Source organism: Schistocerca americana, chromosome X, assembly GCF_021461395.2.
Source record: "Schistocerca americana isolate TAMUIC-IGC-003095 chromosome X, iqSchAmer2.1, whole genome shotgun sequence".
Classification (NCBI taxonomy): Eukaryota; Metazoa; Arthropoda; class Insecta; order Orthoptera; family Acrididae; genus Schistocerca; species Schistocerca americana.
In genome coordinates this window covers 695,936,639-695,952,612 of record NC_060130.1, presented here as the reverse complement: position 1 = coordinate 695,952,612, position 15,974 = coordinate 695,936,639, and the positions used below count along the sequence as shown (strand labels likewise).

Genomic DNA, 15,974 nt, shown 5'->3' with positions numbered 1-15,974 from the left:
CAAAATCTTACATTATATCCAAGGCCATAGTCGTACATCTGATACTCCATCTATTAGTACATCCATTTCAACGTCAGCCAATACCACTTTGTATGGTATAGCTACTTGAGTTCTAAACGAGGGCTGTTTAGAAAGTATCCGACTTTTATTTTTAAAATCAATCTTCATGCAGATACAATTACCAGGTGTAGAAGTATGGAACTGGGATTTGGTTACAATAATTACACGTCTGTTGTTTCAAACTGATAAACAATATTTTATTCGAAATAATCTCCATTACCATTTATATATTTCTCCCACCACTCCGGCAGGTTATGAATGCCGTGCCACAAAAACAGTTTTTCTTTTGAAGCGAACCAGCCAGCGAGCCATTTTTGTACATTTTCATACGAACTGAAGTGTTGTTGAGCGATAGCGTGTCCCAGTGTTGCAAATAGATGGTAATCGGACGGAGCCAAGTCTGGAGAATACGCCGCATGCCCTACTACTTCCCAACTGAACGGCTTAACCGTTTCCCTGACCCGTTCTGCTGCGTGTGATGGGGCGTCATCATGAAGCAATATGGCTTTGTCTTGGCTTTTTACAAATTCCGGTCGTTTTTCACGTAATGCTCGATTTAAAACGATCATTTGCTGTTCGTAGCGATCAGTGATAATGGTTTCACCGGGTTTTAGCACCTCTGATCACACAGAGCATTGTATTCTTTCCAAAGCGACTTGGTCTTGTAGTGGATATCGATGGTTTGTCTCGATTCACCCATGATTTACGACCCTTAGAATTCTCAATATATATCCATTTTTCATCACCTCTCACTGTTCGATAGAGAAACGACTTTCTCTTCGATCCGGCGAGCAGAATTCCACACGTGATCTTTCTATTTGCTAGATGTCTTCCATTCAGTTCATGCGGAACCCATTTTCCCACTTTCTGCACCTTCCCTACAGCTTTAAACCCAAGAGAAAGGGCTTTCTGCGTCACATTCAACTGTTCCGCGAGTTCCTGTTGAGTTTGAGTATCATCATCATTCAATAAAGACTGCCATTCGTTGTCTTCGAACTTTTTAGGTGGTTTCCCACGCTCGTCGTTTCTCACGTGAAAATCACCGCTTTTGAGTTTTTTGAGACACTCGAAACACTGTGTTTTCCCAACAGCATGTTTGCCGAAAGTTTCGAGAAGCATTCGATGTGATTCAGGAGAAGTTTTCTTCAAATGATAAGAGAAAACCAATACTGTCCGCAAATCGTAGTTCGTAGGCACAAAACTCGGCATCCTTACGTGTTTGAAACAGATACCGATGTGTCTTCGTCAGCCGCTACAGGGAGCAAATGGCACTGCAGACGCGTTCTCAAGGGCCCTACACAGACGGCTAGCACCATCTACAGGGAAATTCCGGTTTCATATTTCTACACCTGGTATTTAACACTAGTCACCTTTAAAGTAGTCCCCTTCACCTTCTACACACCTGTCCCATCAGTGCTGCCACTGCTGGAAGCATTACGAGAAAGCCTCTTTCGATATGGTACGCAGCTGCTACGTTGAATTCTGCATAATGTCTTCCCATTCAGGAAATATGGTCCGTATCAGAGCCTTTATCTGTTGAGGGAAGAACCACAAGTCACTCGGTGCTAGGTGTAGGGAATAACGAAACTGACAAACAACAGCCATGTTGTGTATGGCCAAAAAACTCTGAATTAATTGGGAACAATGACTGGGTACTTTATTGTGAAGATGCCAACTGCCCGCTGCTCACAAGTCCGTTCGTTGGCGTCTGCTGCTTCACGAAGGCAACGCAGAAAGTCTTGGTAGTACTCCTTACTGACATTAGTACGTTATATGGTATACTCATGATAGACCAAGTCATTACAGTGAAAAAAGACGGTTAGCGAGACTCCCACATTGTTACGGACCTGCCTTGCTTTTTTGAGTCTCGGGCATGACGAATGTTTGTATTGCGACGAATGGAATTTCTATTCTTGGACGTACCCGTAAACCCAGAAGTCATCACCAGTGATCACTGTGTTAAGAACGTTTGGAATAATGTTCACAATATCCATCATGTCCTTTGCGATCTCCAAACAAGTTGCTTGTGCTCACTTATTAGTAACTTTTGCACAAATTTTGCTGAGTTCCTCCTGATGTCCAACTGTTCCGTTAAAGTGGAATGAATGGATCCAACACTATTTTAACCTAATAAGCAAGTTCTCTGATCGTGATTCGTCTATCCTGCATCGCTAGGGCCCTTATGTGATCAATAACAAGCTCTATCGCGGATATTAAAGGCCTACCAACACGTACTTTGTTCTTCACTGATATGCGGCCATCTTTGAAGCGGTTGTACCAGTTTTTTATCTGTGTGTACCCATTACTTCGTCCCAAAACACTTCTCGAATCTTAAGGATTATCTCCACTTGAGATTCGCCAAGCTTAAAGCAAAATTTGATGCAATAACGTTTTTCCTGTTTTTCTGCCATTTAGTTCACAACACAAAATCCGACCACTACCACTTACACTTATTTACGTGTTTGCAGCTAGCCTGAGATCAGTTGTCTCTGCAGTCGTGAAAAAAATCAGGCATGCGCACTACGTATGCCTACAAACATAGAGAGAGCACTCGCCCCAATATCATTGTTGGCTTCAACAATGAAAAATAAGGTCGGATACTTTTTGAACAGTTGTCATGTTTCCTCGAAACGGCTTCCAGAGGTTCCTTTCTGATTTTTCCATTAATCCTCTTACTGTCACAATGACATTCTTACGTAGGAGGAGGGGTAATTTCACCTCAACACTGTATATCACGGATATGAGTTTGGATACCTTACCAAGTAGATAAACGTGAACCACCCTACTCATTTCGTTCTTAACCATTAGAAGCAGTCTCTTCCCTAATTACTGTTGGCAGTCGATTAGCAGACAGCTGCTCCCGACTGACAGCAGCGTGCAGCCTGCATCTCTGCAATAGAGGTATAAGATATGTTCAAATATGAACATGTCAACACAGGGCCGGCGCAAGCCCAAGTGCTGCCCGTGCGAGCTGCTAAATTTCCGCCCCCCCCCTTTTTTTTTACAAAACGTTTGTGGAATTTTATTTAAACAAATCTGTAGGCAGTGTCAGCAATCAATCGCAATTTTTTTTTTTTTACTTTTCAGATCTACACAGGTTTCGGCCACTAAGTGGCCAGTCTCAAAGCTTTTAATATGTGCTTACATGTAAACCATCATGTTGACAGTTACGTTCAGCATGACGGTATGGATGTAAACATAACTCAAAGCATTGAGAATAGCAACACTGTGCCCTAAATCTATGTACATCTGGAAAATAAAAACAAAAATTGCGACTGACTGGTGACATTCTCTGCAGATTTGCACAAAACAGTCGCCGGGCACCAGCTCAAAAATGGAGACAAACCTGATTGAAAAAATCTAGTTAATTTTAATAAATCTTATGGGACTTAACTGCTAAGGTCATCAGTCCCTAAGCTTACACACTACTTAACGCAACAGGCTGTCAGCGCTCCACTCATAAGAATACTAGCGTGTACGCCAGACTGCTTCCCCCTCTCTGTTCCTCCGGCGTAAACACGACGGTGCTGCCACAGTGGGGAGGAAGAAATTAGTCCTCCTCAAAAAATGGTTCAAATGGCTCTGAGCACTATGCGACTCACCTTCTGAAGTCATCAGTCCCCTAGAACTTAGAACTACTTAAACCTAACTAACTTAAGGACATCACACACATCCATGCCCGAGGCAGGATTCGAACCTGCGACCGTAGCGGCCGCGCGGTGCCAGACTGTAGCGCCTAGAACCGCTCGGCCACCCCGGCCGGCACTCCTCCTGCCTCCCCTTGTTCAACAGGGGCGGCCGGCTTGTAGTCGAGGCGCCTTGCCACAGTTCAGGGGGCATGAATGTTGAAAGTGGCAGATTTGCCGCCCCTCGGAAAGTGACGCCCCGTGCATCCGCACTTTTCGAACGTACATTGCGCCGGCACAGCGTCAACAGGTCTTGGCATGTAAGAGATCTTGCTACCTAAGCATACATTCACAGCATAGACCGTCCTTGTGACGTCACATACTATCTACAGCCCACTTCCCATTTACTCCACTACACTTCTCGCTGCATGTAGGTAATATGACGATGGTAAACTTAACAGTTATAGGATGCTTGCCATCAGAGAAGCCGTTAACATGGATAATGTTAGAGCAGTCTGATTGGCGATTTTTAAACGGTTACACTGGTACATGTACCTGATTCTCAACCCTTACATATTCAGGATCATTTGTGCTCAATTCACAAGAGAGAGCCATATGGTAAGCTGTTCCTGTATTTTTCATGATTAATGCACTAATGAAAGCTACAGAGAAAGTGATATATCGCTTATCAGTGCAAACGGAGTGTTATTTTGAAAATGTTTAATTTTAACAAAAAGTTAAATAAAATGTGTAGGGCCGCAAAGACGTTATTAGTCTCATTCTGCGTAGTCGTACCATCAACCGGGACGTGACGAATTTACGCGTATCTCAAAGTTCTACGAATACATGTATGGTGAACATTGAACGCAGATTGTGTGATTCAAAACGTGTGGTGAGCAATTATATACATACATTATAAATTATATAAATTCATCGCTCTAAATTATTTACGATGTCTTGGTACCTTTAACCGTTCTAGGCATCACCCACAGTCACGTGAATGGTTTCTGAATGCGGTCCAGTAATGACCTAGTAGTAGTAGTTCTGGTTAGACACGTAATATCTGAAGAACATTCGCAGTCAGGAGTACCATAATAAACTCACAATTGAATGTACATAGCTATAAAATATCCCTGCGGATTAAATCTATGTGCTGGCTCTTTAAACTGTATTTCTGCTGTGAGCTGCAAGTACATTGTATCCAGGTGACAACGAAACGCCTTATATTTGCTAAAATAATGTATTCTCCAAATCCATGCAAAAAGCTGTGACACACACACACACACACACACATATATATATATATATATATATATATATATATATATATATATATATATATATATATATATATATAGGGTGTTTCAAAAATGACTGGTATATTTGAAACGGCAATAAAAACTAAACGAACAGCGATAGAAATACACTGTTTGTTGCAATATGCTTGGGACAACAGTACATTTTCAGGCGGACAAACTTTCGAAATTACAGTAGTTACAATTTTCAACAACAGATGGCGCTGCAAGTGATGTGAAAGATATAGAAGACAACGCAGTCTGTGGGTGCGCCATTCTGTACGTCGTCTTTCTGCTGTAAGCGTGTGCTGTTCACAACGTGCAAGTGTGCTGTAGACAACATGGTTTATTCCTTAGAACAGAGGATTTTTCTGGTGTTGGAATTCCACCGCCTAGAACACAGTGTTGTTGCAACAAGACGAAGTTTTAAACGGAGGTTTAATGTAACCAAAGGACCGAAAAGCGATACAATAAAGGATCTGTTTGAAAAACTTCAACGGACTGGGAACGTGACGGATGAACGTGCTGGAAAGGTAGGGCGACCACGTACGGCAACCACAGAGGGCAACGCGCAGCTAGTGCAGCAGGTGATCCAACAGCGGCCTCGGGTTTCCGTTCGCCGTGTTGCAGCTGCGGTCCAAATGACGCCAACGTCCACGTATCGTCTCATGCGCCAGAGTTTACACCTCTATCCATACAAAATTCAAACGCGGCAACCCCTCAGCGCCGCTACCATTGCTGCACGAGAGACATTCGCTAACGATATAGTGCACAGGATTGATGACGGCGATATGCATGTGGGCAGCATTTGGTTTACTGACGAAGCTTATTTTTACCTGGACGGCTTCGTCAATAAACAGAACTGGCGCATATGGGGAACCGAAAAGCCCCATGTTGCAGTCCCATCGTCCCTGCATCCTCAAAAAGTACTGGTCTGGGCCGCCATTTCTTACAAAGGAATCATTTGCCCATTTTTCAGATCCGAAACGATTACTGTATCACGCTATCTGGACATTCTTCGTGAATTTGTGGCGGTACAAACAGCCTTAGACGACACTGCGAACACCTCGTGGTTTATGCAAGATGGTGCCCGGCCACATCGCACGGCCTACGTCTTTAATTTCCTGAATGAATATTTCGATGATCGTGTGATTGCTTTGGGCTATCCGAAACATACAGGAGGCGGCGTGGATTGGCCTCCCTATTCGCCAGACATGAACCCCTGTGACTTCTTTCTGTGGGGACACTTGAAAGACCAGGTGTACCGCCAGAATCCAGAAACAATTGAACAGCTGAAGCAGTACATCTCATCTGCATGTGAAGCCATTCCGCCAGACACGTTGTCAAAGGTTTCGGGTAATTTCATTCAGAGACTACGCCATATTATTGCTACGCATGGTGGATATGTGGAAAATATCGTACTACAGAGTTTCCCAGACCGCAGCGCCATCTGTTGTTGAAAATTGTAACTACTGTAATTTCGAAAGTTTGTCTGCCTGAAAATGTACTGTTGTCCCAAGCATATTGCAACAAACGGTGTATTTCTATCGCTGCTCCTTTAGTTTTTATTGCCGTTTCAAATATACCTGTCATTTTTGAAATACCCTGTATATACACTCCTGGAAATGGAAAAAAGAACACATTGACACTGGTGTGTCAGACCCACCATACTTGCTCCGGACACTGCGAGAGGGCTGTACAAGCAATGATCACACGCACGGCACAGCGGACACACCAGGAACCGCGGTGTTGGCCGTCGAATGGCGCTAGCTGCGCAGCATTTGTGCACCGCCGCCGTCAGTGTCAGCCAGTTTGCCGTGGCATACGGAGCTCCATCGCAGTCTTTAACACTGGTAGTATGCCGCGACAGCGTGGACGTGAACCGTATGTGCAGTTGACGGACTTTGAGCGAGGGCGTATAGTGGGCATGCGGGAGGCCGGGTGGACGTACCGCCGAATTGCTCAACACGTGGGGCGTAAGGTCTCCACAGTACATCGATGTTGTCGCCAGTGGTCGGCGGAAGGTGCACGTGCCCGTCGACCTGGGACCGGACCGCAGCGACGCACGGATGCACGCCAAGACCGTAGGATCCTACGCAGTGCCGTAGGGGACCGCACCGCCACTTCCCAGCAAATTAGGGACACTGTTGCTCCTGGGGTATCGGCGAGGACCATTCGCAACCGTCTCCATGAAGCTGGGCTACGGTCCCGCACACCGTTAGGCCGTCTTCCGCTCACGCCCCAACATCGTGCAGCCCGCCTCCAGTGGTGTCGCGACAGGCGTGAATGGAGGGACGAATGGAGACGTGTCGTCTTCAGCGATGAGAGTCGCTTCTGCCTTGGTGCCAATGATGGTCGTATGCGTGTTTGGCGCCGTGCAGGTGAGCGCCACAATCAGAACTGCATACGACCGAGGCACACAGGGCCAACACCCCGCATCATGGTGTGGGGAGCGATCTCCTACACTGGCCGTACACCACTGGTGATCGTCGAGGGGACACTGAATAGTGCACGGTACATCCAAACCGTCATCGAACCCATCGTTCTACCATTCCTAGACCGGCGAGGGAACTTGCTGTTCCAACAGGACAATGCACGTCCGCATGTATCCCGTGCCACCCAACGTGCTCTAGAAGGTGTAAGTCAACTACCCTGGCCAGCAAGATCTCCGGATCTGTCCCCCATTGAGCATGTTTGGGACTGGATGAAGCGTCGTCTCACGCGGTCTGCACGTCCAGCACGAAAGCTGGTCCAACTGAGGCGCCAGGTGGAAATGGCATGGCAAGCCGTTCCACAGGACAACATCCAGCATCTCTACGATCGTCGCCATGGGAGAATAGCAGCCTGCATTGCTGCGAAAGGTGGATATACACTGTACTAGTGCCGACATTGTGCATGCTCTGTTGCCTGTGTCTATGTGCCTGTGGTTCTGTCAGTGTGATCATGTGATGTATCTGACCCCAGGAATGTGTCAATAAAGTTTCCCCTTCCTGGGACAATGAATTCACGGTGTTCTTATTTCAATTTCCAGGAGTGTATATATATATATATATATATATATATATATATATATATATATATGTGTGTGCGTGTGTGTGTGTGTGTGTGTGTGTGTGTGTGTGTGTGTGTGTGTGTGTGTGTGTGTGATGTTGTACCTGAGAAATGATAGACACGATACCTTCCAGCTTCTTGATCGCATAGCCACCGCTCGGATTTGAACATTTGTCGTAGCATGGTGCCAATTTTCCTATACTCTCATCACTGGACGCCGATTCCTGTACTTCCAGCCAAATGTCTACGCTGATCGGCAGCTTATTGTCTGTGCCAAAATACTCTGGAAACGAATCACTCAACACAAAAATTGCCTGCCAATGAGTTTCTCGAATCGCCTAATCTACTCACTGAACCAGATCATCGGTTACAGTCACTTCTTTTCCTGAACGTCTGCGTCATGAATTTATGTACGTCCTGTTTCAAAGATCCTGTACCATTGCCGCACGTTGCTGTCAAGCATGACATTTACTTTTTGCGGGCTGTATTAAATCTGCAGGAACACCTCAGAAATTACAGCATGGAATTCACACTTGGCGTGAGACTCTGTTGTTCTAGATTTATTTACTTACTCATTGTGCTCTGGACTGTAAAGCATGGCGCTACGCGGTCGACAAGCATACTAGAGACACTGCGCAATACATCAGCGCACAGCTTCATACGATTTTCACTCTTTTTTCAATTTCGAAGCTGATCGGACCTTAAAAAATTTGCTTTCGTAAGTAAATTCACGGATCTACTACCCGTTTCGCAGCATTGTACCGACAACGTCGGTATTCTTACTTCTTAGTTTGTCAATCAGATATGGACTAGTGCACAACTTGTCGAGGTGAATACAATGACCGTTTTCGAGCAAATCACGAGCCAGCTTCAAAACAGTTCCAGAAGTTAATTTCTCTTCAGAATAATGACTCCCACAGTTTCTGTCCTCAACAGCATAAACAATGAAATCCGCAATAATCGTTTGAAAAAACATTATCTTGAATGATGAGAGGCTAGAGGTATGCTATGAATGATTGCATTTGTCGAACCCAATGAGAAGTAGCAACCCATCGGCGGCTATACCCGACATGTCCACTTAATGGATTAATAATTAATCGAAGACAAGCAATCATCACTAAGCCAATATTTAATGAAAATTAGACTCATATTTATATGAACATTTTGTAGAAATTGTCCTTGCAGCCAACCACCCAAATATGAATAGTTCCAGAGAAACAGTCTCATACAACCCTATTCACTGTATGAAAGTAACAGTTATTCAGATAAGCGTAGTATTATGTATATTTCATTATCTATTTCTGGTTGTGTGGTAGGCTGTTGGAAGTGTGATGTTGCAGGGAGAGCGGCCGCCACTGCACGGGGGACCTGCACGCGCTCAGCGTCGCCCTCAGCCGCACGCCATCCTTTGCCAGGTACGCACTCGCTGATCATCGCCTCTGTGTATCACAATGCAAGGTTCGGTTCCAAGAGCGGTTGGATGCTAAGATTCCGTTCTTAGATTTTGCTAGAGATGTTATGTTATGTTAACTGGGGACCTAGAAACGACGGAGAGGCTCCGTCCCCGCCGCAGTCGCAGTGGTCCGCAACCCCACGACGACTACCGCAGTCCACTTCACCCCACACGGAACCCAGGGTTATTGTGCGGTTCGGCCCCCGGTGGATCCCTCAGGGAACGTCTCACTAAGTAAGTTCTCCACGTTCGACGCGCAGCAATCGCCGACGTAGTGTAGCTGAGGCGGAATAAGGGGAACCAGACCGCATTTTTCGAGGCAGATGGAAAACCGCCTAAAAACCCTCCACAGACTGGCCGGCTCACCAGACCTCGACACAAATCTGCCGGGCGGATTCGTGCCGGGGACCAGCGCGCCTTCCCGCCCGGAAAGCCGTGCTTTAGACCGCACTGCCAACCGGGCGGGTTGCTAGAGACAGGCCAATCTCTTTCCTGTACTCTTGTTTAGTTTTCTACTGCTAGCCTGTCTTGGAAGTCACGTTAGAGTGACGAAAACTACAAGAGGAGCTTTAAAAATAGACAGAGAGAAGGAAGACTGTGCGGATTTACATTATATTAGCTGCAGGATGTAAAAGGTTGGATATTAGCTCAATTGGAGAAGAATGGAGAAGTAACTTTATCACAACCTTATTGATGAAATCATCCAAGTATCGAATTTTGAAGACACAGAACACTCAGCCTCGTCCAACCTTCACGAGTGTCAAATGTTATTTGCTTGGATAATCTTTCGATTATTATTAATATTACTAGCAGTACGTTACCTTCCCATCTGTTATATTGTTACGCAGAACAGTGAGTTACATAAGAATCTGAAAGTACACTGCCTGACAAAAGAAGTAAAGCACCGAGAAGCGTAGAAGGAAACCAAATGAAACTTTACGGGTCAGATGGGGTGTGATGTTATTTCAGTGATTACAAATTAGAGCAAATTTAAAAAGAACTTGACAGTATGAGCACACTTTACAGTATAACGCTGTGCCCCGGCGTAGATGCCTGGACTGATTCAGATGGAAAAGGTGTGTCAAAGCCGCTGTATCATCTGCAGAGGCAAGCTCTCTCGCAACTGCTGTAACTGGCCTTTGATATCCTGGATAATGGCAGTGGGACAGAGTTCACGTCTGAACTGGTCCCACACGTATTCCATAGGGGAGAGGTCTGGCTGTCTTGCTGACAATGTACGTTAAAATCAAGCAGACAGTTGATAGAGACACATATAACGTGTGAGGGGCATTGTAAAGTGCAAAGTGGCACCACGATACTGTTGCACGAGAGATAAGACATGCGGACGCAGAACAACCATGACGTGCCCTTATCCCACAAGAATTTCCCCGTTCGCTTCCAGCCGGGACTTGACATCATACCCGGTGGCTTTCCACACCATGAGGCCAGGAATAACACCGCTGTGTCTCTCCGAAACATTCGAATAATAGGTCCTTTCCCCATGTCACTGCCATATATGCCTACGATGGTTATCGTGGGTAGAGGAGAAGCATGGTTCACGTGCTCAACACAAAGTGATGCCTTTCATCAGCAATCTGTCCTTTATGGTCGAGGAGCCACTCCAAACGAAGCCTTTGTGTTGTAGTGTTAACGGCAGCCTACGCGTGGGACGGAAATTCCCTACCCTGAATGCAGCTAACCTCCAACCATTGGTGCAAGATGACAAGTCCTTCACTTGTTCGTTGTAGGCAGGCGCAGCTGTGAAGAAGTTACAATGGGCCTGGAGTTGATGATCAGACGTGGTCGACTGGAACCTTGGCAACAAATATCAGTGCCCTCCTGCTCCCATGCAGTCCAGAATCAGGCTACTGTCACTTCCTAATGTCTCACACTTTTGGATGTTGCACGATTTGACCAGCCAGGCAAATGGAGACCTCTGTATGCTGCTGATGATACTGTATCATATGAGTACGCAGCATGTCCGTGTGCCGGCCGCGGTGGCCAAGCGGTTCTAGGCGCTTCAGTCTGGAACCGTGCCACCGCTACGGTCGCAGGGTCGAATCCTGCCTCGGGCATGGATGTGTGTGATGTCCTTAGGTTAGTTAGGTTTAAGTAGTTCTAAGTTCTAGGGGACTGATGACCTCAGCAGTTAAGTCCCATAGTGCTCAGAGCCATGTCCATGTCGACAGTGATCACTCAGCAACCGACGATGTTAACGCCCGTTATGTATCCCACGAGGCCTGGTATAACATCAGACACGAACAAATCTAATGCACTCTGGAGGCCGTTCCACCTGTTACAAGAGAATTGCAACTCAAATAATTTACATACCTGTCGATGGTGTGAACATGAACTAACTTACGTGGAAAAATTTTCCATGTCTTCTGCGTGCTTCACTTTTTCCAGCAAGCAGTGTAGATAGGCGAGACGAAGAGACCCTGATTGCAGTTCTCCATCTTCCTTCTTTACAGGCTAATCACAACATTTAAGTTAGCTTTACATCTTCTACAATAATCTCACATTTGTTCCTCCTTTCTTTTCATTTTTTCTGCTCTCCATTTTCTTCCTTATCTTCTTGTAACTATATTTTTTGCTTAGACGCTGTCCCACCTCTTAATTTGGTTTTTGTATTTTGGGAAGTTTCCAATATATTGTTTATTTATGCCACTTTGTTCTAGGTGTTCATGTACTTTCCTAAGCCGGTAAGGTTTTCCTTTTAATTTTTGAAAATGCTGTACAGTTTTTCTTGTAAGCCTGCTGAGACTCATTCTTCGAATGAGCCCATAGAGCGTTAGTTCCATTTTCCTACCTCCGTCTGTAATTTTTTTACACATTTGTTTACTTCTGTATTACTTTTAATTTAAATATTTCTAATTTTGTGAGACTTAAGTTTCTCCTTGCTTATATAGGCTGATACACTATACGATCAAAAGCATCCGGACACCCACGAAAACCGACATTTTTCATATTAGGTGCATTATGCTGCCGCCTGCTGCCAGGTACTCCATATCAACGACCTCAGTAGTCATTAGACATCGTGAGAGAGCGGAATGGGGGGCGCTGCGGAACTCGCGGACTTCGAACGTGGTCAGGTGACTGTGTTTCACTTGAGTCATACGTCTATACACGAGATTTCCACACATCTCTAGGTCCACTGTTTCCGAAGTGGTAGTGAAGCGGAAACGTGAAGGGAAACGTACAGCACAAAAGCGTACAGGCCGACCTCGTCTGTTGACTGACAGAGACGGCCGACAGTTGAAGAGGTTCGTAATGCAAAATAGACAGACGTCTATCCAGACCATCACACAGTAATTCCAAACTGCATCAGGATCAACTGCAAGTACTATGACAGTTAGTCAGGAGGTGAGAAAACTTGAATTTGATAGTCGAGCGGCTACTCATAAGCCACAAATGACGCCGGTAAATGCCAAACGACGACTCGCTTGGTGTAAGGAGCGTAAACAATGGGCGATTGAAAAGTGAAAAAACGTTGTGTGGAGTGACGAATCACGGTGCACAATGTGGCGATCCGATGGCAGCGTGTGGGTATGACGAATGCCCGGTGAACGTCATGCGCCATCGTGTGTACTGCCAACAGTAAATTTTGGAGGTGGTGGTGTTATGTTGTGGTCATGTTTATCAGCCCTTATTGTTTTGCGTGGCACTATCACAGCACAGGCCTACAATGATGTTTTAAGCCCGTTCTTACTTCCCACTGTTGAAGAGCAATTTGGGGATGGCGACTGCATCTTTCAACACGATCGAGCACCTGTTCAAAATGCACGGCCTGTGACGGAGTGGTTACACGACAATAACATAGCTGTAATGGACTGGCCTGCACAGAATCCTGACCTGAGTCCTACAGAAAACCTTTGGGATGTTTTGGAACGCCGACTTCGTGCCAGGCCTCACCGACCGACATCGATACCTCTCCTCAGTGCAGCACTCCGTGAATAATGGGCTGCCATTCCCCAAGAAACCTCCCAGCACCTGATTGAACATATGCCTACGAATGTGGAAGCTCTCATAAAGGGTAAAGGTGGGCCAACACCATACTGAATTCCAGCATTACCGATGGACGGAGCCCCGAACTTGTAAATCATTTTCAACCAGGTGTCCGGATACTTTTGATCACTAGTGTAGTTGTCACCATCCGGCTCAACATGAATGGGTACTTCGTACTTTGGTTCACAGTTCCCATGTCATCCCGGACTCTGAGAATTGGTCAGCTGCGTTAGCTGATCTCAAAGTCACGTAGTCTCGACCATCTCTTTGCCAGGGGAGTGATGATATTATCGATATTGCACCAAAGTCTACGGCATTTTTGCCTTATGCAGGGAGCATTTTCAGGAGTATTGGTTGGTTTTTGTATGCGGAAATACGACGTGAAGTGTGTCTGTCGACTACCATCTAAGGTCAGGGTCCTTTTAGGTTCCGTAAAGGATGATCCTGGTTTGAGCAATGCGGGTGTCTATGGTATTCTTTGCAGTTGTTACATGTCGTATACTGGTCAACCTGTCAGGATTCTGGAGGACCAGCGTACTGGCAATAAGCAGAATACACGCTTACATGAGGATAAGCAGCACAGGTACTTACAACAGCCAAGCAAATCTGCCAAAGAAGAGCATTGCCTAGGTATCGGTCATCCTATGGAATACGACGATACGGAGATTCTGGCATGCACTTCCAGCTTTTGAGACAGTGTTATTACGAAAGCTGTTGAAAATAAATCAGCTAGTAACCTTAGAAATAGAGATGATGGTTTTGCTTGAGTTCTGCATCGAATCCTGCTCTGTCCTTGTCAAAAAAACACAGGGACGGAGTTAATTGTTAATTTCACTATCGATTACTTCTGACGTCGGTCATCTTTCGTCTTAGATGGTGCTAGTGTTTGTAGTGTGTGTCAGTGTTATCTGTCCGGAGTTATCTGAAAACCGAGGTTTTAAATTCCCTCGCAGAGCGCTTACTTGCTGCAATTTTACCTTGAAAATAGCAGGGTTTGCTCCTGTCGAAATGTCAACTGTTGACAATGACGCATTCAGGCTGCATTCTCATAAGTCATTTGAACATTTATAATGGTGGTTTGAATCCTTATAGCTTCATCATAGTCTTTATTTCCTTTTCCCTGATTTTTTAATGCTTCTGATGCAATGCAATTTTTACTACAATTACTGTAGCTATTGCAAGTCATGAGAATAGTATTTATTTGCGTTGATGGCTTCTTCTTTCCCACTGTTAGCGCACATGATTCCTTTAGGTAGTTACACTAATTGTCTGTATTTATTATGGATCCATATTTTGTTCTTAATTTTCTTGGTGACGTCTTGTTTCTTGTTATCACCTCTGATTTTCGAGGGAGATTGATAATGTAGCTCTTTCTGCAGATTGTATAACTATTTCAATCTGTTTTGTGCTAGTTCCAGACTGTCTGCCAGAATTGTGAAATCATCTGAAAATCATAAACCATCAATTTTGAGATTACCTCTACTTCAGACAAATGGCGTTCCACTTTCGATGTTAGATTTTGCAAATTTCTTCCTTCATTCTGGGTTCACTTTTGCTGGTAAACAGTTAAACAAGATTTGTGATTGTCCACCGCCATGTCTAACACTTGTCTTGCTCTTAAATGGGTCTGAAATTTCTCCCACTAATTGTACTTTAGATTCAGTATTTGTTAATGTTTCTTCTAAGAGCTTCTACTTTTTCTTAACTGTTCTAAATTCTTCTATGGTCCTGAATAAAATCACCCTTCATATGATAATAAGCCTTTTAGATCTTTTATTTCTATCTTTCAATAGCACCTCCAGATTGTTGATTTATTCTGCACAGAACGATATCTTCCTAATTCTGCATGCAAATGTTCTTCAATTCTTTTGAGAAGCGCTGCAGAAAATATTTTACGTGATGAAAAGAGTAAGGATGTACCTCTGTCTGTTTTGTCACTTTCTTTGTGTAGAGGATATATTAGTAGTACAATCCAGCCGATTGATACGTTTCCTGCTCCAAAAACTTTTTGAAATTAGTTTAACTAGTTACAGCCCGCTTTTTATTCCACTGTATTTTAGATTTCACATGTTGTATTTTCTCTTGGTGCTTTAAAATTATTCATTGAATTCACAATTGTTCTTATTTGTTCTCCATTTTATAGACTGAGATATTTCTTGGATTGCTTTAAGTTTGCTAATTTCCAATCTCATTTTAGGTTTCTTAGAATTTAATTACTTAACAAAATATTTGGCTAACATGCTACAGCTGTCGCTTGCTTATAACAAGGCTACATTCTTCATTCGTGGAAAACATAAATTCTGTAATTATTAAACTTTTACATTATTGTATTTTTATTTGAAGTTCTGGTCAGTCAAATCTAACTGGTCTTTCTCTAACTTTCTCTTAGCATTTCCAATAATTTCGTTTGTTTCATTCATTATGTAGCCATATTCTCAAAGTTCTTCTCACTCTTTATTAGCACTCGATATTTCCAGATCTTTG

At 44.4% G+C, this 15,974-nt stretch overlaps 1 protein-coding gene across 1 annotated transcript in view; it reads left to right on the top strand.

Annotated features, from left to right (window-relative positions):
- Positions 1 to 15,974, top strand: part of LOC124556257 — a 231,986-nt gene that overhangs the window by 24,296 nt on the left and 191,716 nt on the right. Inside the window, exon 2 of the mRNA XM_047130244.1 lies at positions 9,373 to 9,447. Within this exon, the coding sequence (XP_046986200.1) occupies positions 9,373 to 9,447 (75 nt within the window). The remainder of the gene's footprint in view (positions 1 to 9,372; positions 9,448 to 15,974) is intronic.